This window comes from Meleagris gallopavo, chromosome 15 (genome assembly GCF_905368555.1).
Source record: "Meleagris gallopavo chromosome 15, MGAL_WU_HG_1.1, whole genome shotgun sequence".
Taxonomy (NCBI): domain Eukaryota; kingdom Metazoa; phylum Chordata; class Aves; order Galliformes; family Phasianidae; genus Meleagris; species Meleagris gallopavo.
Genome location: NC_139418.1, coordinates 7,287,028 through 7,310,395, shown reverse-complemented (window position 1 = coordinate 7,310,395; position 23,368 = coordinate 7,287,028). Strand labels below are relative to the sequence as shown.

Here is a 23,368-nt window from a genome sequence, read left to right as displayed (position 1 = left end):
GAATTCAGCATTCCTAAACAGAAGAACTAACCTCAATTCATTCTCTCCTCCTTAAAGAGTCACATTTTATAGCTGCAGTTAAATCTGGGAAGTTTTACGGAGCAGTTAAATCACATGATTAAACAAAGCTCCAAGAACAAGGAACAAGTTGCAGACAGGAAGACTAAAATCAGCTTGTATGATACGTAGTGCATTGTTTTTTTTTTTAATCAACATGCTATTTACATTAATAATTTTAAATAACAGGGTAATAGAGATGATTATTTAAGCTCTGACCTTCCTGAACACTGTGGTCATCATGGTCAGAACTGCATTCCACTCTGCTTACGTAACAAGACATCCTAAGTGTAAAGGCTTCTATGCATGTGGTGTATCTACCTAATAACTCAAAGACTAAACAAAATAATCATGTACAGTCTGAAGCATAACTAGTACCCAAGTGTTTTCTGATTTGAAAGTAGACTTCTCCACTGCACTTCATGGCTAGAGCTGCAGAGCAGTCAGACTGCTGCTCAGAGCAGTCCTTGGCTGCATGGGCTGCGGTTTCATAGATTTACCTGGCTGGAGAACCCCATGACGACTCGTCGCTGCTTAAGGTTGGTCTCTCCATCAAGGTTGGCGGTTTCCAAGTGGCAGATCCCATTCTGATCAGAGGAGTACAGCAAGAGGATATCAGCTGGGATGGTCTCGTTACACTGCAGCTGCACAAAATCTCCCACTCGGACATCTTTCCAGCACTTCTCAACATAGGCATGGTCTTTCCTGTGGCATCAAAAATATGTCAAGGGTGAATAGTGACATTAGGAAGGCAGGCTCCCTGCTAAGTGAGGTTTTGATAAAAGAAAGTAGGGCAGTGGTGCCACATTGCTATAGTTTTTAAAAAGATGTCACAGAACACCTAGAAATTAGTGCTTTCGACAGTTTCATAGTACCACTTCACCATATCTCACATGCAAAGTAAAATATCTACATGGAGTAAATAGAAACTAAAAGAAAATTTTCATTCACTAGCACTGGGCTTATATTCTCCACGGCAAAAGCCAGAAAGTTGCTCAGTCTAACTGAAGCGTTTTCAAGTATATTACACAAGAAATACAGACATTTTAAAAATATATTTTTGAGTATGTCACAGGTACTTTCAAGTGTCAATGTATAGACCCTGAAAGAAGTAAAGCATTATCACACTTCCGCTTGTACCAGGTCTCTCCAATTTATAATTCTCAAAAGATAATTAAAAATCTTAAGCTTAGGTAGTAGATACAACTTAAGAAGGTAGAGCAGCCAATAAATGACTCCTTAGTATTAGACAAGAAAACAAACAAATAAAAAACAAAACAAAACAAAAGGCAGCTAGAACCTAATACGAATGAAAAAAGGTAAGGAAAAAAGGGATTCTAAATTAAAAAAAAAAAAAAAAAGAGGATTGAAGTTTGAGGAAAATAAATGACTAAATGACTATTTCATCAACAAACTGACATTCAACAGTTCAGGATACAGCAACAGTTTTTGAAATAACCTTTACAGTAATTGATCTCTCAGCTGCTCTTCATCATCTAAACACACTGAAGACTGTAGATATACTTTACAATTAGTTAAAGGGAAAACCGCAAAGGCAGCAATGGCTCAGTTCTTTATGAGGAAATTATTTTTTTAGTATAAATAATTGTCATCTTGTATGTTGCTCTGTAAGACAGAAAATGCTCACAACAGTTTACTAGACTCACAGTAAAAGGCTTTTTGTAATGACTCAGTCGCATTTCTGCTTAAGTTTTGAATCATCCTCATTTAGTGCCCGAAGAAGAGAGTCTTCCAATGAAGTGTTCGTATTATGAAAAGGGGAGCAGTGATGTAGGAGATAAAATGTTTTGCCAGAGTTCAAAGGCACACATCCAAGTGTGCCTTCAGAGTCTGGCCAAAGTCTACTGCGTGCTAACCTGCTTTCCTGGTCTTGGGGAAAGAGGAGTCAGCCCTAATGCTGTCAGGCAATCTGTGGCAGTTGGCTCACATCCTTATCTACAAACGACATGAAATAACTGCTTCCTGCAAAGGTTGCACATGCAGTTAAATACTCCATACTTCCTGCTGGTATTTACTTTTTATTAAAACAAAAGAAGAACAACAAAAGCCAGAAAAACTCCTGTAACTACGTAAAAATCTTTGGTGCTAGAAGTGAGATTCATTAATAATTGCTAAATAATGGTATTGTAGCAAAGATTTTTCCTTCCTACATTGTTTTTTCCATTCCTGAATGTTCATTCTTCTTTCTGCTGCATCTACTTATATGCATATCCTTGTTTCCTTTGCTCAACAATAGACATAAAAGATCACACTGAGAAACAGATGTTTGCTGTAAGTGAATCTGATGTTGCTGATCTTTGAAACAAAAATTCCAGAACAGTTTCTACTTGAAAAATATTTAAGCAGGTGCATGATGAGTATTTATTGCACAATGAACTGGATGTTAAAGCTAATATAGGAAAGCCACTAAGCTACAAGGAATTCTTCCCATATCTAATGCTTTCCTGGTAGAATTCCTCGTTTGTTTAAAGCATGATTACAGAAGCAGTTTCGTACAAGCAGATGGGCTGTCTTGCTACCCCAGACATCTGGATGTCACGTAGAGTTTGTATATGCTGTTTGCCAGGACATCTGCAAGGCAATCCTACTTTTCTCTACGTCAGCTGTTGCACAATTCTGTTGTTTATGGAACATTTCCTGCTCACTGAATGCTATAGATAGGCCTTACCCAGCTGGCTGTTTTCTACGTCAGCCTAAAGAAACTGGGTTAATAAAATAAACCACAGAATTCATAGATTTGTAATAATTTTTCAGTTACAGCCAATGAAACTTACATTACACGTGTGACTCAAGGTTCGGTTCATACACTAATTACAGAGGAGACAGTGAGTCAGAAAAGCCAAATGAGTTCTTCCAGATCAAAAGAGGATGTTTTCTGTTGCATAGGGAATATAGTTCAGGAATTGCTAGTCTTCCAGGCTTACATTCAGGTGAAGGGTGCCCCTCTCTCCCAGTGAAAAAAACAAATTCAGTAAAGCACATTTTCTGCATAGAGAGCTCTATTCCCTGAAAGGAGTTGTAAGATTAGGATTTCTGCAGCATGAGGGTTTTCTAAAATTTTGCTGAGAATTATTAAAGGATAAAAGGAAGAAAAGGTTCACAAGGAACCTCTTGCAGCCCACAACACAGCTCCAATTGCCCCAAAAGATTTTTCAAATGAAGCAGTTTCTTTTCAGTAATTCCCATAACGGGGAACGCTGCCCTTTTCCTGTTCACTAATTAAGGTTCTTAGCTTGTGCTATGGCTGCTAAATAAACACAAGATCTTCGTAAGTCTAAGGTGGTTTGTCGAGAGATGTATAAAAAAGACACACGTATTTATGCAATAAAATAACACGTAGTGATTTTCAATAGGTGGAGAGTTGAAAGTCTGATTCTCATGGTGGAAGGCATCAGGGCTGTGGCACATCAAAGTTATGCTCTAGGATGAAAGTCTCTCCATTATCTTCTCTCCTTCACCAGCCAATTTATCACCCCCACACTTAAAAGCATTCTCTCACTGCCCTGGAATAACAGGTAGCACAACAACACCCATCACAGGGTAGTGCAGACAGAAAGAGACAGCCTGGAACAGTCACAGCAAAGTCTGCCAGAATTTGATGTTAGACTCGTCATATCTGATGAGAAGGACAGAACTGAATAGATTTTATGAAGGTATTTTAGGGGAGAAAGAATCATACAGAAATGCCTGCTGTGGCTGGAAATTGTTGGGGAACAGGAATAAATTATTGTTGACACAAAGTCATTTCACATTCTTTGATTCAATAAAAATGAACTTCAAACAAAGACTGGGTCAGGAGGGGTGGTGAATAGAAGGAAATAAGAAAATATTGCACTGCTCCCAAGAGGAGATTAAATAAAAGTTTTCCATGTGCATGCCACAGCACGGCTGCGAATCCTAGACTGTCTTAGAGGAAGATCTTCAGAAACCTTTGTCATGTATCAACAACAACCAATTAGCTCAATGGGTCTGGTTCCTCTGAATTACTAAAAGTTCCAGGTCAGCTTCCCTTGCAGTCTGCAGTAAAGATGTTACTCTGTCTTTCACATGTAAATTGCCATTAGACTGTAATATCAGCATAACGTATAGGTAAAACCAAATGTTTTTTATTGCGTGTAAATTCATTAGAATGTTATATTTGAAAACAGTCCTACTAAAGGATCACTTTTTCAAAAATACTCCAACACACTCAGTGCTATGGAATGAACACCTGGAATTCCACAGGTATTTAAACTTTACAGCCTATTTTTGCAAATAGAAATTGAACACATGCTGTCAAATATTTTACCAGCTTTTAAATGGAAAACTCAACACTATACTTTCAAAGACCATTTTAAGGCTATGAATGCAAGGTTAGGAGCTGCTGCCATAAAACCTTGAAAAAATGACAACATAAGAGTAGATTAAGAACTTGAGGGTGGCACTAGACCGGAGAGGAACGGATCCTGAAACCTGCCCATAGCTCACAATACAGCACAACTTAACACAGTATTCCTGAACTGGAGATATCATCTGAGCCAAGATGTCCGTGTCAATTCATCCCTGGTTTATACCATATTGCCATCATTTAGAGGGAGGCTGTTTTTGTCTTATGGACATCATCAGCATCAAAAAACTGTATCACTTAGAAGCAGTCAGTCCAGTAAAAGGACTTAGCAAGCACCCACAGCCATTCCCTCCCACAACAGCTGTGCAATTTCAGCGAATCTTTTAATTATAGATGGAACTTTTTTTTTTTTTTTAGTCAAACTGAAGACATCTTTAATTATATCATTTTGGCATTTCAAACTCCTTAATACTAGAAGCAAATCCTAACTTTTTATCTTATGTTAAAACTATCTGTAGCATCATACTATGGTTGTTACAATCTCAATGATAAAAACATCTATGCTCAACTTCTGTTAATGTTACAAGTTTATATGGACTTAAGCTAAGTATCAGAAACTTAAAAATATATATTATGCAATGCTTTGGTTTTAGTTTAACTTGCTTTTTTCCATCGCTATCTTGATTTGTAATGATCTGCACCAAATGAGGAAATAAAGTAGAATTCAAAAGTATTTTGAATACACATTTGCTTAAATTACAAAAAGCAATGTAATAATATCTATCAATTAATGAAATTAGGAACATTTAATTTATTTTTATTTATTTATTGTGTGTGAATATTCCTTAGAGAAATATGCCATGACTCTACTGGCACTATCTGGAGTGAATAAGTAACTCCAAGTCAGTGACTTAAAGAGTGCTTTTATCTAACAAAGTTTCTGGAAGCCATAGGCTAAGTCATCATTTTTGCTAGTCATCCCCTTACACAAGCATGTAGCATCTTCAGGTCACATAGCAGGTAGTATCCTGCTCCTCTCCAGGATTTAGATGCATTCAGAAAAAACAGCAGTTGAAACGGGACTTACCCTGGAAGGTTATAGATCTTGAAAAAAGCTCTGGTATAGCAATCCATAAAGCTGTGGTAGCATTAGTTATGTATTTATGGGTTATATTCCACAGAGCCTAAGGATCCTCACTCTGGTGAAATGCTCTGGCTGACATGAATCACTACTTCGCTGCTCTTTGACATTCAACTGCTGCTGCCTGGACTAGCTGAGAATTGGAAATTTGACTTTTTTTCCTTTTGTCAGATGCACGTAATAGATTTCTTCACCACAGAAGCACCATAAGGAGAGTTCACAATTTAATTATTTCTTTACTGTTTTGGTTCCACTGGCTTCAGGAAGTTACATGGTGGCATATATCAGATCAGGGAGTATTCCTCATTGAAACCAACTTCCCATCTCACTGGAAGCTGAGGAGCACCTCGACATGTAGAAGGCACTTTGTATTTTCAGTTGTTAATTCATGTATCCATACTTAACCCAGATACAAAAATTCCATACTACCTGGAATACACACAAATCTGTATAGAGCAGAGGATGCTGACTGCCAGTGACAAGGCCATGGAGACAACAGTATCATAGAATTTCTTGGGTTGGAAGGGACCTTAGAGATCACCTAGATTCAACCCCCTGCTGCAAGCAGGGTGGCCAATATACTCACTTTTAATATTAAGCAAACCAGTGTCTTGTTGTATCTTTGTTAACGGATACCGAGTTGCAGTACTGTCATAGCAGACCATTATTCTGCAGTTAATACTAATTTATTTATATTGCTATTTTATATGAAAAAGATTATATTTAAATTATCAATGTTTGTTGCTGCCTTAGAAAACCATCTTCAGCCATGCAAAAGCTGGAGTATGAAGCCAGGAGATTCCCCGTTGTTGATATTCATCTACCATTCAGAGGAAGCACCAACAAGATACGGAAGCCTTGATGCGGCTGTGCCAAAGCCGTTTTGCCCGAGGGAAGATGGTGGGAATTAAAGCAGACCACAGGCTTGAGACTCTTTTTCTTGGTGTATAAAATGAATCCAATAAAGCCTCCAGCAGGACTCTAGTCTTTAAAGTTATGCTTTGTTAGGAAACAAAAATAATAATAAAGTAGAAAGAAATTGTTCTTCAACAAGCAAAAACTCAGTGCTGCTGAAGAAGACTTTAAATGAAAATGCTGGCAACAAACTCTTTTTGCTTACTGTGCCCCTTGGCAGGATAATGTTTTCCTCTTCTTTCTACTTGATAAGCTTTCAGGCTCACCCTGGGTTGAATGAGCTGCATATGATGCTTCCTGAGTCCAGAGACAAGTTGCCTTTTTTTCTCTGAGATTTGACAGTAAGTTTGCAAGCACTTCCCCTCCCCTTCTCCGCTATCTCCCAGACATGCTGCTCTTTTGCTGCAGACCCTGTCTGTCACTGCTGCCCTGGAGAACAGCAGATGCTTTGCCAGATGCTGACAGCACCCAGCAGAGGTGCAGTCTTTCTTCCCCTCAGAAACTCTGGCTGGTCAGAGCATATCCAGGAGGTTGAAGCTGAAGGCAGTCTTCCTCTTGACTATTCAGCTGTCTCAATTTTAAGAAAAAAAAAGTATACAATAGATACTGTGACTGGTAAGGAAGCAGATCTCCGTTGCTGTCAGAAATGGCACAATGTCTCCAACATCTGCCTCATAAATTACCACAATGAATTACAAATCTTAAATCAATTGTAATATTTTCATTCTCTTTAAAAATTGCTTTCCAGCTGGTAGCAGTCCTGACTCTGTGTAATGCAGTGATGAGGTCTTTGTTTTTCCCTTATTTTCAAAGCACTGCTTCAGGACTACCTTAGGGTAAACGCTGATGTGGAAATCTTTAAATCTTCTCAGATTTTATACTAAGCAAATACAAAATCACAACAAAGTCCAGACTATTTTCTTTTTCTGTGATCCAGATACCTTCAAACCTACATGGGAAGAGGAAATTGATCCTTACAGGAATTTCTTGAAAGCCACGGGGTCTGTAAGCATTGCAGAGAAACTTTTCTATATTGAGTGCAGTCAGGTCCTCTCACCAGTATGCCTGCTGACTTACCTAGTTCTCTGACAACACCACTGCATAATTCAAAGAACATACACAAGGCTTCTCTGAATCACTGTCTCAGATATCTGAGAGTAGGTGCTTAAAATTAAGCAATGTTAATTGTCCGGATGATGTTAATGTTTTTACAGGTGTAGCTGACTGATGAATGTGCATTCAATCAAGCACGTTGCTCTGCCATCTTGAGCTGTGATGCTAATACTTTGTATTAGCACCTGACCATCATTTGGGGGATGAGCTGCTGGAGAGGAGCTCTGCAGAGAGGGACCTGGGCGTCCTGGTGGACGACAGGTTGGCCATGAGCCAGCAGTGTGCCCTCGTGGCCAAAAAGGCCAATGGCATTCTGGGGTGCATTAAGAAGAGCGTGTCCAGCAGGTCGAGGGAGGTGATCCTCTCCCTCTACTCTGCCCTGGTAAGGCCTCATCTGGAGTACTGTGTCCAGTTCTGGGCTCCCCAGTACAAAAAAGACAGGGATCTCTTGGAAAGAGTCCAGCGGAGGGCCACAAAAATGGTGAAGGGCCTGGAGCATCTCCCCTATGAAGAAAGGCTAAGTGAACTGGGTCTGTTTAGCCTTGAGAAAAGAAGACTGAGAGGGGACCTGATCCAGGTTTATAAATGTCTGAGGTGTGGCGGCCATAGTAGTGAGGCCAGTCTCTTTTCAGTGGTACATGGAGACAGGACGAGGGGAAACGGACATAAGCTGCAGCACAGGAAGTTTCGCACGAATGTGCGTAAGAACTTCTTCACGGTGAGGTGATGGAGCACTGGAACAGGCTGCCCAGGGAGGTTGTGGAGTCTCCTTCTCTGGAGATATTCAAGTCTCGCCTGGACGCCTACCTGTGCGACCTGGTGTAGGGAACCTGCTTTGGCAGGGGGGTTGGTCTCGATGATCTCTAGAGGTCCCCTTCCAACTCCTACAATTTTGTGATTCTGTGATTCTGTGATCTATTCAGAATAGTCAGAAAAATTAGGTTTGATTTTCCAGAAGCATGAAGTCAATGTAAAATCCTGTCTGGATGTTATGGAGTGTTTGCAGACCATTACAGCTTAATCCTAGAGGTACATCAGACCCAGCCCACAGGTTAATCATACATACATCAAGTGGTTTCTCGAATGTCATGGAATGCTGAAATAATTAAATAGCTTTTAGTAACTGCTGGTTTGACATTCACTTACAGATCTGCATACTACACTCAGTGCTGGCCACCGATAGTTAGTTAGGGACAAACTCAAGAGACTTCAGAGAAAAGTAACCAAACTAGGAATGGAGGGGCTGACTGACAAGACAGATTAAAAGGGTGTTCTGTGTACATATCTTGCCTAAAAGCTGTCTGGGAGTAGCAAAATGAACATGATAGAAATTACACATGCATGAACACTATAATTAAATGTTGATGATGAAGAATAATTAGGGTTGCATGAAACCAGGTCACTTGAGGAATTTTAATGCAATTAAAGAAGGATAATAAAGCAGAATATCATAGAAAATGCTTTGATAATCACATATTGTAGTGATAGAAGCCTCATTCCTACAAAAATTTAAAAACAGACCAGGTATATTTAACTAAGAATAATTAAAAGAATACCAAGACAAAAGAAGCAAGTATAGTTTAGTTCTCATATTTTGGTGTAGTGAGATGTAATCTGGCTGCACAAGTCTGTACAATTTATGAAACAGAAACTTTTTAATCAGAAAGTTAAATGTTTGCAATCAAACATCAGATCTAAGGTATTGCAGTTCCCCAAGATACTTCAATATTATTGTTTCCTTTTTTTTCCAATTAAGCATTCTTTAAGTACACTACTTGAAGTGCCCTTTCCTTCATTTGACTAGCAGGCTAGATTAGCTACTCCAGCTGACCTCTGGGAAAAGAAAATTAGAAGTAATGTGTTTACAGGACGGTTTACTTAAATTCAATTTCCCTTGCTCCACGCTGAAAGAAAACAAGTTACAGAAGTTACAGCATTTCTTCTGATGTTCAAGAAAGTTTTGGAGGACATTTGGCTTTCAGAAAAGAGAGTGCACTTTGTATGTTTTAAGGAACAGGAACTAGAGTTCTCGTTACTGAAATCTGAAATAAAGACAATTTACACTCCAAGATTAATACTTAAAATCTAATTAAATTTTCATCTTATGATGGAAGATGAGTTATTATATTGCAAAGGATTCTTTGTTGTCACAAGATTAACAAGATTCACAGTCCCCTGAAAAAGACTTTCACTTGTGTTAAAAAATTACCTTTGACAGAGATGATTCATAAGGAGGAAAATTAGAAGCCATCATACTCTTCCATGACTTTGCAGCTAGCAAGAAGAACAAGACATACCAGCTTTCCAAAGAGCTATAGAAGCCTGATTAAAGTTATTCATGATATAATAAGCTGTAACTACAGATCTGACGGCAATCACAACTGTCAACACTTTTTCCAGATAGAATGAATAGTAGAATCTGAAGGCTTCCTTATTTTTCTTTCCCTTACATCACTGTTTTGGGCCATAAGAGTCTGGTGAGACACAAGATTTATTCATAGATCAAAGACCTTCCTATTGAATGGGATAAGCAATGTTAAAACGGGCTGTTTCATCTTCCTGCATAAAAAAGTACGCAGGGCTACAACGTGGATCTGGATTTGTATGTACATTGTAATGCCACGATGTACATTTTTCTTTAACATGAAAACAGTTCATACTGTATTCTCTACTTCTCATTTACTCAAGGTAGAAGTCTTTTCCATATAATTAACATTGCTTTATGTCAAGAGGAAGTAGTGTTTCCATGGCAATCCATTCATTAGTACCTACTGCATCACCTACTGTTCCCTGTCCTAACAAGAATTAACAAATAACCCCTTGCTCTATAGATTAATACAACTCTGGCAGCCTCAAAGATAGGCGCAATTCAAGTACCTACCCAAAGAACTAGAATTACTGACAGTCTTCATGGTGGAAGAGAAAAAAAGTCCTAGATGTGCAATATTTAGAAACTTGTAAAATGTCCACTTTTCCAGATAAATTAGAAAAAGAGTAGAGATTTTATTTCTGACAAGTCATTACCTCTATGCGGGGGTAAGTAAGCAAATCCATTATTTCTCTGTTTAACCAGCAAGATATAAAAATAAAAGTCTGACATGCAAGAGAAACAGCAATGACAGAACTCTGTGATAAAAGCTAGAGTTCTACAAGATTCTGCTTGTGAGAACATACACTATATAAAGCACTGCTGATTAATTGGAGGCATGACAAATAAAGTTCAGGTAAATTAAAAGTTTTGCTCTGCTTGCACCCTGTGTGATATTTAAGCAGGCAGAAGTAATTTTGTATGTTGATAACAGTTTTGATACAACAAAAAGTCCTAAACTTAAGAGGTCATGAAACATTTTGAAAATGTCACAGATATTTGCAGATAATTCATTTAGAGAAGATCAAACAGAAGTACGTGTTACTATCCCAATTTTTTAAAAATTCATTTACATGCAGTTTTGTTTTACATACAACCTAGCAAAAAAAAAAACAAAAAATAAAAAAACACAACTGGAAGGCAGCCCACAGTATGGAATTTAAAACTGGAATTAGTCTAAAGCACTAGCTACATTTTTCAAGGTTTCTTGGGTTCTAAGTAAACAAGGACCCATTACATGACAGAACTTGTTCTGTGCTATATTGATTGTGCAAATCTTGTTCTATACTATATTGACAGAATTTAGCCCTGTTGAAAATTCCTTAGAACTCCAGGGCTCGCTAGCTATTTAAACGCTCCATGCCTAAGAGGCCGATAGCCACAGCAAAGCCATGAAACAAAAATTTTCCTTCCCAGTCTGAACAATAGATTTAAGCAAAATAAATCTTTCCTGCTATCAGACCAAGTACGAGTGTTATCTAGTCACTGCAACTTTACACCATTTCACTTAATCACTGTGATTTTTTAGCAGGCATTTATTAATATTTTAACCAAAAAACTTCACAAGTGATAAAAGAACTCAAGCCAACATTTCCCAAAATAAAAGCTGTAAAAAACTCACCTGCTGTAAATGTAACAACACATATGATTAATTTCTTTGTCTAGTTTATACCGCCGAAAGTCCTCCCAAGCATCTTTAATGGCTGTCATGGCCATTATAACACAAATAGGGATCAAAGAAACTTCTGGTTGGAAAGCATTCACCACTGGCACAAAATTCAGCAGTGCAATGACCACAAAATAAATATTGGCAAAGCGGTGAAGCTGCTCATAGATGTTTTTAGGGACGAAAGTCAAGATGCTGTATTTCGTGGTCTTAATTTTATTGGAGTCATAGTATCTGTTTGGATTTTCCTTCCAGTTTGTATTTCCAAAAGACAAATTGGACTTGATCACTCGCTTATTTTCATTTTTCTTCCTTCTTTTCTTTAATTTTCCTCTCTTCTCCAGCACTTCATTTTGGGTTTCTGTGTCTGAAGCAACGCACTGACAGCAGGTTTCCTTGAAAAAATGTTTTTTCCATACCATCTTAGAGAAGCAGCCTGGAAAACTTCTCCTTGACATCTTGCTGTCCTCTCAAAAAGTAGCCTCAAGTCAAAGGCTAATGAAGTAGAAGAGTTCAGTAACCAAGATAAACTCCAAAGTGGTGCAGGGAATACTCAAGCTGTTGGAGCACAGGGCTGCTTCTCGCTGACTCCTGCCCTGAAACAGGTATCTTCCTGACCCAGCTGCTCTGGTTCCTAAAGCTTGCTGGGAAGGCTGCACGTCACACGCGAGAAAAACATCCTGAATGTTTTGTTATTCCTGTTACCGCATGCCTGGAGGCCCCAGAGTATTTCTCTGGAATCATGCGTCTGCTCACATGAAGTACCGCTGTTTTAACACTGCACACACAAAACTAAGGACATACACACAGTTTTCACCATTCACTCCAAGTGTTTCTGAATCGTTTTATAAGCCTGTTAGCAGCCAGGAAGTTCAAAGGTAAAGGGCAGAGCTCTGCGTACAGAAGTCAACAGATTACTATGAGCCTCTGTACAGAAAATATTCTTCTTTTCCAACCTCCTCTATTTACTATTTGCTTTCATGCCCATAACTTCATTTATTAAAACAAACAAGCAAGCATCCTGTTCCACCCCACTCTCTAATATGAACAAAAATTTCTAGTAGAAAGAATCATACATATACATAGGCAATTTAAGGGTAATTTACCCAGCTTGCCCCACAGCCTCATGCTCCTCCCCTGTTAGGTTGGCCTCAGGACTCACATTTCCTTTTCTCACCCAGACCTTTCTCACCCTTTTCTCCTTGCAGACTCTCATTTCTTTTGGCCTATTGGACTTTGTGCCCTTGCCACATAAGTATTCAGCACAGATGAGAATTAATTTCCAATAAAGCTACACAGTAATTTTTCTTCTATGGCTCGGGCATAAGGAGATGTGAAAAAACGGAAGAGGCACAAATATTTAAACATCTTTTAAAGCAAAGCTCCTATTGTGTTATGTAGAGACAAGTGATGTAGTCTCAAATCAAATTAGTACTTGGACAAGAAACTCTGATGAAATCGAAATGTTGCAATAAGAATTGCACTTGAGAGTATTTCTTCCTTCTGAGTCAGTACTGAGCAAACAACTCAGCTTACTGCAAGTGGGTGTTGTACCACTTCCAGAGTGAAAATGTCTTGTTTTGATCACCTATGCTAACTGGAAATGCTATAAAATTTGTTCAGTTCCTGGTTATGCTTCACCTTGAATGCACGAATGCAGTTGATTATTAATTTTTGTTTTAATGTTTTTTTTCAGGGAATTTCAGGGAAAGATGTTGTTTCTATGTGTAAAAAAAGCCTAATGATCTTTTCCAGACTTCCTCCAGAACCTTCTGCTACTGGGAGAATATACAGTGTTGGTAAACTGGTTGAAAACTTGGAATGAAAACTGATGTATCAGCACACAGATTTGTGATAGAAAACAAAACTTCTCAAGATAACTCTGACTCTGAGTGAGATAAATGAAGCATGTTCTGAAGCAGAACAAAAGTCTTTTATAAAAGCTCTTCCAAACTTCCTGTACTCCAAAAGGTCAGGAAGGGAATTGTTGCAAAATCAAAATGAGCAGATTCCACATCAAACACAAGGAGAATAATTGCTTTGGTCTACTTACTTGTCATATACCCTGCTTTTAGAGGAGTTTATCTTCTTATCAAATTGGTATTTTTTATAGTCTTCAATAGCATCCTTAATCATACTGGCAAGCAGCACCACGATCAGAGGAATCATAGTAATCTCCCTGTGGAAGACTTCCATTTGCGGGAACCAGTTTAGAACCACCAGGAAGAGGAAATAAAGATTAGCTAGCCTGTAAAGAAAGATACAGAAAGGAATTAAAGGTGTAATTTCCTGATGAAAATCCCCCATCTCGTGTCACAAGCATTAATCATTTCACATCTCTAACCTCATCCTTTCTCAAAATCAATTATTTAACTGAGTTGCTTATTTTTCCTTTAGAAAAGCTTGTGAGATATATTGTCATAATATTACAGCTACCTTAGTTTTCCACATATTACATATATATAAAATCTCTAGGAGCTGAATATTCTCTAATGATCCCCCACAAACTCAGTTTTGAAAATAATCATTGACTCTAGCAAAAGGCAAACAAAAAAATATTACCCCCCCCACCAAAAAAAAACCCAAACCACACCAAACAGCAAAACAACAAACCCAAACTAAAAAAAAAAACCTCACAATTCACAATAAATAAATAAATAAATAAACCAGTGCAACAGGATGAGTATAGAAAACACATGTTCATAATTCACATCGGGATTCACTCAAGGACCCATGAAAAATTCCACGTTTGGAAAATGGAAGATGAAATTATGAAGGTATAAACCTAAGATAACAGAAATTTCAAGTCTAGAGATGGATATGGAACTTGATATCTTGATACACAACCTGAAATTTTTACAATGAAAGCTGCTCCAGTACTGAATGTGGCCACAGCATGGGTTAGGACACCTACCATTTGTTTGCTTTAAGCCTCCACTTTATGAATTAGGTGACATTTGTTTATAAAGTCTTCACCTAAATTTTAAAGACATGGTAACTACAGAAGCAGCCCGTCTCTATCACCCCCAAATATCACTGCTTCAGAAAGAATTCTTATATCTCATGCATCATTTGATGATGATTATTTTTACCTGTGAAACTGCTTAAAAAGATTTTTGGGCAAAAAAGTAAGCCATGTGTATTTTGTAGTCTGTATCTTGTTTCCAGAATAAAACCTAGAAGCTTGGTCCCAGCCTCTCTGCTGTCTTCCATTGTTGGAGAACACAATCCTCCACTTGTTTAAGTTGAGTTTCAGTCTGTCTCTGACAGAAAACAGCAGAGGTGTTGATTCTGACACAGTCTGGGGGGCACTTTTGGCTCCGAGTCGCTGCCAACGGTACAAAGCTGAGTCTACTGACAAAGCCATTCACAGCAGGAACATCAGGCTGAAAGACAAATGCACAACAAGGACTGAAAGCCAATTTGCTTCTGGTATAAAAATCATTCTGTATCTTGCTAGCAGAGGTTTAAAACAACAAACAATGCAATTGTTCAGTCCACTACATGTTCAGTCTTTGAACTCAGCACTTACTACAGAGAATGCATGGAATAAGAGTTACAACAAAATATTCAGTAATGAAAAATCCATTTCAATCTCCAGGCAATAGAAAGCCCATCTTCATTTTCTGTGTGCTGTTACAGCAAACTAACATAGATAAAACCAGTTTAACAGATGTGAACAACAGCTTTTCCATGACAAAATCTGTACCATTTTCTTCGGTAATAAACTGCCACCAAATATATTCAGGCACTTTTCTTCAAGAGTTTCAGAATTTTTTACGATAGTTTTTCTTTTCACACTTAAAGAAAAGACAGACTCGGGTGTTGAATCTCAAATCTCATATAGTAATGAACTGCAACATCAGTTTAATCTTGTATACATTCCTATAATAGTTTTCTAGAAGCTTCATAGAAAGCTCATTTAAATGGAAAATGTCAAGCAGTACCAAAAAAAAAAAAAAAAAAAAAAAAAAAAATCTTTGGAGAGAAAAAGAATTCAATCTCCTAATACTAATCCTGTTATCTCTGAACACTTGTTTTCTGACTTGTTCACACATTCTCAACTGCAATTGCATCGAATGGCCAGGACAGTCAAGCTCCAGCAGTGTTCTATTATGCTCAATCCAAGCACAGTAGAATCTCAACTTAGCAGCAGGAGCTTGGGGACCAGGAGTTGCCTTATAAAGTTGAAGCAGCAAATGTGAAAAAAAAACAAGAAAATGCACTGGTTTGCGCAACTTCACAGTTCCTCTGAACAAAACTTGTGAACTGAACCCACCTCAACTGGTGGAAATAGAGGTTTTTTTTTAAATATTATTTAATCTTAGACAATGGTCATTTAGATTAATTCACTGATTTAAACTTTATTTAAGAGCAACCTTGTCTGAAACAGATAAAGAAGATGTGTACATGCCTGTGCAACTCTAAATAGACCCATTTCAAACATACTGTACTTTGAAACGGTTTATACCTTTATTACAGGTTGGGTCTTTCTTTCCCCTCAGCTTTCAACTTCCTCTTTCAAAATGCCTTCTTTTAGTGAATGCACTGTGATTTCCTTTGGAAAAACAAAAACAAACAGAAAAAAAAAAGAAAAGAACATAACCACATTTAAAAAGATGTATGCAATTTAGTCACAGGAGGAGGAAATGTAGACTACTGAACTGCACTAACACATTTAAAGTGAGTTGTGGCAATAGCAAGCAACAAGTAGGGTTTATGCACTTTTGCTCACTACCTGCTCAGAAAAATCAATGAGAGTTCATGTCACCCAGCAATTCCCATGGATTCTCTACAGAGAGCAGAAGGACTAATTTCTACCTATCAGATCTTGGTGGTACTGGCTTCATTGATACAAATTTAAGTCCCAATATTCAATGAATCAGATTTAATGCTATGTTAACTTGACAAGGAACGTTGAAACTATGAATTTGTAGGAGTTAAAAAAGGTGTAAATATCTGAACAAGCAAGCAGAAGAAGCTTTTAACAGGACTTGCTGTTACTGCGCTGTGCACCACAGTCTAGGATTCCAGCACTTATCCTTTAACTTTTGATGACTTCACTGTGTTTGCAATCACAGTTTTCACCTGTGGAAAGATTTGCTACTGCAATGGTAAGCAGTTGTCATTGTGATAATGGGTTAATATGTACTTAGAAAGCAACACAGTTTATAAGCATGCTTGATCCTTGTAGGCCATATTCATATGGGAGCATGAGGGCAATCAGCACCAAGGCAGCTATCAGACTACAGGGTTTGCTGAAAGGTAATAAAAGCAGCATCCCCATGGGACTGAGGCCATAGATGAAGTGTAGGCAATGTGTTCTAAGTCAGAGATGGTCTGCAGGAAAGAGAGAGAGAGTGTTCTGATGAAGGTGTACCAAACGTAACCTTAGTTTGTGTTCAGTTTCGCCACTCTTTTCTGACCTCCAAGTGGAAGAAACATGCAAAAAGTTAACGCAAGACAAAATATCTCCATTTGGAGAAAAACATGCAACATAAGTGATTAAACTATAACCCATTTGTAGTAAAGATAACAAGCAGACATCCAGTTATATTCAGGTTTGAGATGTGTATCTAGTGTTAGCACAGGTTAGACAAAGCAGTCACATTATTTCACAAGCCTGCATCAAACTTCCTGAAACATGAAAAACAATAAGCAAAGCATGAAAACCTTGATGCATCTCCTATCAGACAATAGAAGGATGCAAGTCTAAGCAAGTTATCAAGATTTCTGATACTTCATGAAAGTCTTAAGTGAATGATTCCCTGTGAATAGAAACACTATCATTCACATTGTTGACAAAAAGGTGTTGAAAAAAAAAAAAACACAACAGAATTTCCTAACAAGAAAAGGAGGACTGACATCACACTCTTTCTACAGTACAGAGTGCAATTTCACAACAATTATCAGGTAATTCAAAGGAACAATGTCACTAATTTTTTTTTTTTCCTTGCCTTTTGCACGTAGATTAAAACATCCAACTTAAAAAGAATGTTCCATTGTACTCATGGAAAATGAATATATTTTGTCTAACAGTTTTGTAACAGTACTCTGAAAAATATACTGCTTGAGATATTGACTATTACTGCTACTTATCATTTCTGTATCAGAAAGAGGATTTAGCACATGGTGTAAACACAACAGCAGTGTATTTATTGCAATAAGCAGACATTAATTATATCACATACAGCCTACGGTCACCATTCATGTTTTGAAAGGCTCATTTATTTTATTCTTGCTCCATTTCATCAGTGAATGAAACTGTCACCATTGCTAAGGCTAGTGCTGTGTTTCTGCCCTGAACAAATTCTGCAAAGTCAGAGTGCTCACAATTTATCCTGCCTTGTGGTAAGCTTTCACAGACAGCACTCAATCGTATCTAGAACATAAGATATCCGGGGGATCAGGATGTGTTTTTGAAGCTAGAGATAAACAGGATGATTCTCTTTTCCTTTTGCTGGGAGAAACGAAGAGCTGAAACTTGTACTGGGCAGGTAGTTAGAGAAGGAATGCTGCTGAGTCCTTTCTAAGGGTGGAGTTCAACTTATTCAAATGATTTAGCGTATCAGAAATACATCAGCATATGACTTATCTGCATCAATCTTGCTCAGACAGGCCTATGTTTACTTCTTAAAAAAATATTATTCCACAGAAGAAATTTCAAGCACTCTTCTGGAAGAGGTGAACTTTCCCATTAAGAGATCTATTTTAGACAAGAATCAAACCAGAAGGAAAACAATGGTCCAACATCAAGCACATAGCTGACCAAATTTGGCATTTTTCCTCTATGTGCCTCAAGCTTGTCTTCTATTTCAAAGTGCTGAAAATGTAAGCCATCAAAGGCATTTGGGAGATATTTGCCTTTACTAGAATTGAGGTGCTAGAGTCCCCTGATAGCACATGTTTTTTTCATCTTGCATCTTCTTGGTGACAGTGGTAAAACTGCTCCTTGAATCCTCATGGAGGGTCTACATTACTAGTGTCCTCCCTGTTATTGTTCAATCTCATTCAACATGAAAGGAAGCTTCTCTCCTTTAGGACAAAAGCAGACTGCATTAAAAAATCATGACAATCTTTTAGTTAGGGTGGATGAGCTGGCACACACTTTACTAGTATTTTTTTACTAATATTTGTTCTGTCTGAAGATTTTTGCATTAAAAAAAAAATACCATTGACTGTAAGAAAAAGCTCACCAGAAAGTCAGTTAAGAGAACAACTTTTTCTCTTTTGAAGTTACCTCATTCCTGCAAAGTAACAGGCCTGACTGTAATTGTCTGTGTCCAAGACCTTGGAGACAGGAATTCTGTCCTTCCTGTAGATGCACAGGAAACTTTTACATAATCATGACTCATTTGCTGTTTACTAAAGATGACTGACCCACGTTTAAAAAAATAATTCCTTCTCATAGGCAACTTGAAGAACTAAGTGAGATGAGGTCTAGACCCTGTTTTCAAAGGTTGCTTGTATATTTCAGAAAAGTTTACTTTAGAGCATTATGTCAAGGCAGAATGGAGATTATTTCTGGAAAAGAGAACTGTGAAAAAATGCAGAGGCAGCACCACCATGCACATGCAGGCATTATAGAGAACTCCATTTAAGAACACATCCTTCCAACTTTTCACCTGATATTTTCATTTCTACATTGCCTGTAGGAAGGCATTAAATAATAGAAATCCCTTCTGATACTTAACTCTCTTATTGCAAAACTTTTATTGTATTTCCTAATTGAAAGCAGCAGCAATTTGTATTCTTGACGCCCTATATGGATAATGTGGTATTCACAAAAAATTAAAAAAAAGAGCCATTCTGGGAAAGCTTTGGCTGTGGAGATAAACATTAGTAAGTGAGCTGAATATTACAGAAACCTCAGACACAAAGTTCTTTATCTGCTTTGCAATTATCTGCTAGGGAGCTCTATCAGTTTTTGGTGGTACTGGATAGAAATTCCTGCCTGGTCACATTGGTGGTTAACACTAATGGAAAAGGGAAAGGAGGCTGAGAAGAATAAGGCAGGCAATTACACTGATTATCAGGATATAGACTGCAGCCTCAAATTATGCTGTAACATTTTATATTAGAGCAATAATGCTTGCAGTATGAAAGAAAGTTGCTAGAAAATGAAAAAAAGGAGCCCTAAAGGACTGTTTTACTCAATGCTGGTCACTGCAGACTGCTGTCTTTCAACTGACAAGATAAATGTATTATGGATTAACAGTTACATAATGTTTTTGAGTGCAAGTTTGTGTGGGATAAACAGAAAAGAGCTTTTCATAATTTTAATGCGTCATTAGACCACAGGGCTTCGCTATTCTATTATTATATTAGATTGACACATTTTTCATGTCTCTACAGGATTCTCTTTCCGTGGGGAAGAAATCCAGAGATCTTGCAATAATAGGTTAATTATAAGACTCTTTCCCCAGGACAGACTGGATGGTACTGCCTGATGCTGAACTTTCCTTTAGTTGGAGGAGTGCAGAGACATGTTCAGGCAGTGCAACCTTCCACAGGGCTGCAGCTGTGCTATTAAGACTGCTCTCAAAACAGATGTGAGCTCAGCATATGCTGACATACAAGACACACAGACAAGGATGATTATCAGATGTTATTCAAGAAGGAAGATGTCACCTTGCAAATAGCAATGCTGGATGAAGCGTTCAGCATCATTCTGAGAATGAGTTTGCTTTGCTCTTCCTATTTAAATGAAGAGAGAGACAAATAGTCTGGCTAAATGCAATGAGTATCACTGCTGCCAGCATGTCCAGAACTACTCTTACTACTTTCAGGCCCACTGCATTTTTTATTAATGTAGTCAGAGATAGATTCTGCAACATTAACATTTTCCAACACTGTAATTAATTTTACTCTGCTCACTCCCACTTTCAGCATGGGAAATACTAGGAAGAGATACCTGCACAGAGCTTTATGAGAGTCACTAATGACAAGATCTGTCTTCGAGACTGAATATTGACTCGAGAGATTGTCTGAAAGAGCAGACAGATCTTTGTTTTCATGACTTCAAATGAGAAATTCTTCATGTTCCTTACAATTTGGTGTGCAGGACATGGGCAGTGAATGCCAACGTATCTCCCATAAGTGTTTTAGGTGGTCATGGTGATGATGAGTTGATGATTGGACTTGATGACATGGAGGTTTCTTCAACCTTACCATTCTATGGTTCTATCTTTTCAAAGCAAATACAAAAAACATAAAACTACAAGTTTCAGTCCAGTGAAGAAGTGAAGTGGTTATTACAAGAAATAATTAGAACTAAATATCTTGACATTTAAAGACGATATTTTAAATACAGAAGTTTCTGAAATCAGAAAACATCTTCTATTTATTCCTCTGATGCAGAACTTTTGAAAGTCAGAGTCTAGGAACAAATCCACAGTCACATTTCTTTTCAAATAATAGTAAGAAGAACTCTATATCACATGAGTCTATGCTGGCATGAACAAAACTACAGACAACACAAAGTAAACAACGGTTAAGTATCCCTACCACTGCTCTTTGAAGTTGGTCTCCAAGTAAGTTCTTACATATAGGTAAAAGTTCTTTTTTTTTGTTGTTCATAAAAAAGCATATTTTGTTCAGAAAGCATATAAGAACAAGGATATTAAGAGTTCTAGACCGCCTTCTTCTAAGACTGTCTTAGTTCCAGAAAGCTACTAATCCATTCTCTATTATGTGGATACCAGAAAAGAAAACCCAGGTAGGAAATGGTAAGATGCACATGATACACTGCCTCTTACTCATTCATTTGACATATCACCATCTCACTTCTCAGCAATGAGCAAGTTATACATCTGAGGAGTCTGCCTTATTCATCTATAAAAGCACTTAATATGCCTTGATATGACATCTGTAATCAGATGAAGCAGCAGCAACATGTCACCTGGGTTCTACAATTCTGACTTGCCACATGGCAATAAAAATGTTCATTTTTAGGACTTAAAACCACCATAGAATTCTTGACCCAGTTATTCATTTTCTTGTTGGGCCCATAGAAATCAGTCTAAAAACAGTAGTGGAATAAGGGAACCAGCATTTCCATGTAGCCACATTAAGACATCAGAAACATAAAGTATGACTGCAGAAACTTTGCTTAAGCAAAGTAACTTCCATAGCACACAGATCCCAGGAAGAGCCAGTAGGGCATTTTCCATCCAGGAAAAAAAGAAAGTAAAGGGTACTTAAAATGTGTATGGACAAGAGACTCGCATGCCAGATCTAGGAGGCCAATCAAGGTTAGCAAGGTGAGGTGTGGCAAATTATAGGCTCACTGCACTGGAAGCTCATTTGATCAGAAAAAGTTAAGTAGGCAAACTGCAGATATCTACATCTATGGCTGTTGGGGTTGTTTTTCACATAGCTGTTTCTCTTTTTCTTTTTTTCTGAATATATCACACAAGAAGCATTTCCATTGCCCCGGGTTGGGGAAATTCTCTCTTCTGCTCTCAGCCAGCTACTCAGAAATCTTTTGAGTTCTCTATGTATTTCAATCCAGTTTCTGCTCCTATTGCTAGCACTTTGAGTAGTTCTGCATACTACTTATTTAGAAGACTATGTATTTCAAACTCTGGCAATGGCAGAATTTAGTTGCATTTTAGCCCAGAAATGAGGATGCAGAAATTAGAGTGATTGTCTGAATAATAATTTTTTTTTGTTTGTTCCACTTAATATTCAAAATCAAAGTGAAGTGGCCTCTAAAAGACAATCTAATATTTATAGCGTGTATGATTATAAAGCACTTACAATCAAAATTATGTTGCAGATGTTCATGTGGGTACTCAGCAATGCTGAAAAAGTCCAAAAGGAAGCAGCAAAATTGAAGATGAACTGGAAACTGACCAGAAGATCCTTTATATGTAAAAACCTTTTATGCAGCTCTGGTTTTGTCAGAATGTGCTGACTCTAATTTCAGTTCTCTAAATGTGAATATTAAACTAAAGTGCCCCAAAGAGAACAGTTACTTATTTATACAAAGTGGAAAGAAAAACCAGAAAGGCTAAAACAACAACCAATGAAGTAGGGCACAGCTCCATATCAATCAAAGATCAAAGGAAAGCTTAATCAGGATCTAATCATGCAGTATTGTTGAAGGAATGTCCAGTGGCACCTGGGTAACATTCCAGGATAGATTTGTTCTGCTTCATTTAGAAATTATGCTTTTGGGGCCTTTTTGATAGTGTGAAGTGAACTCAGCCTAGAAAGGTAATCCTGGCAGGAAGGTATTATGCTGAGGGCACCAGGAGAAATAGGAGGACTATGTCAGATGGCTGAGGGTGGTAATAGGTTGAGGGACAGGAAACTTATCTCCCCTTATTGCTCAAGCACAGGTTTCCTTGGTCTCAAAGCTGGTGCAAATTCCATACAAGAATCTGAGCATAAAATGCATATTTAAGTACTTCCGAAGTGCTCCTTAGAAGAATTCCTTGTTTTTTATAAAGCAGGAGTAAAAGTCCCTTCAAAACCCTTTCCTTTTTTCCTCCTATTCTCTTTTATCCCCACCTAAAGTAGCTCATATGTATATTTTGAATTTAATTAAACCAGATAGAATGGGATAATACAACAAAATCAATTCTGTAAGACCACAGCAAATACTGTACAAAAGTTAACTTCACAGGGTATTGCCCTTCAACTCTGTGTTAATAAGATGTAAAAGAACAACGCTGACAATGTGTCAAATCAAGGCTAATTTTGCTTAAAAACTATCAGAGTATCTTGTTCCATCTACAGTTCTATTCCTCCATA

The 23,368-nt window shown here is 37.8% G+C and overlaps 1 protein-coding gene across 2 annotated transcripts in view; it reads right to left on the bottom strand.

Annotated features, from left to right (window-relative positions):
* The window catches only part of ATP10B (ATPase phospholipid transporting 10B (putative)), a 53,530-nt gene extending 38,525 nt beyond the window's left edge, over positions 1–15,005 (bottom strand). Inside the window, exons 1-3 of one of the 2 annotated variants that reach the window (XM_031555687.2) lie at positions 14,701–15,005; positions 13,662–13,856; positions 558–762 (exon numbers count right to left, since the gene is read on the bottom strand). In XM_031555687.2, coding sequence (XP_031411547.2) covers positions 558–762; positions 13,662–13,856; positions 14,701–14,975 — 675 coding nt within the window. In that variant the 5' untranslated portion in view covers positions 14,976–15,005. Of the gene's footprint in view, positions 1–557; positions 763–11,563; positions 12,434–13,661; positions 13,857–14,700 lie in introns of those variants that run through there. The other variant, XM_085236736.1, reaches the window with a different exon arrangement.
* Positions 15,006–23,368: the final 8,363 nt, after the last annotated feature.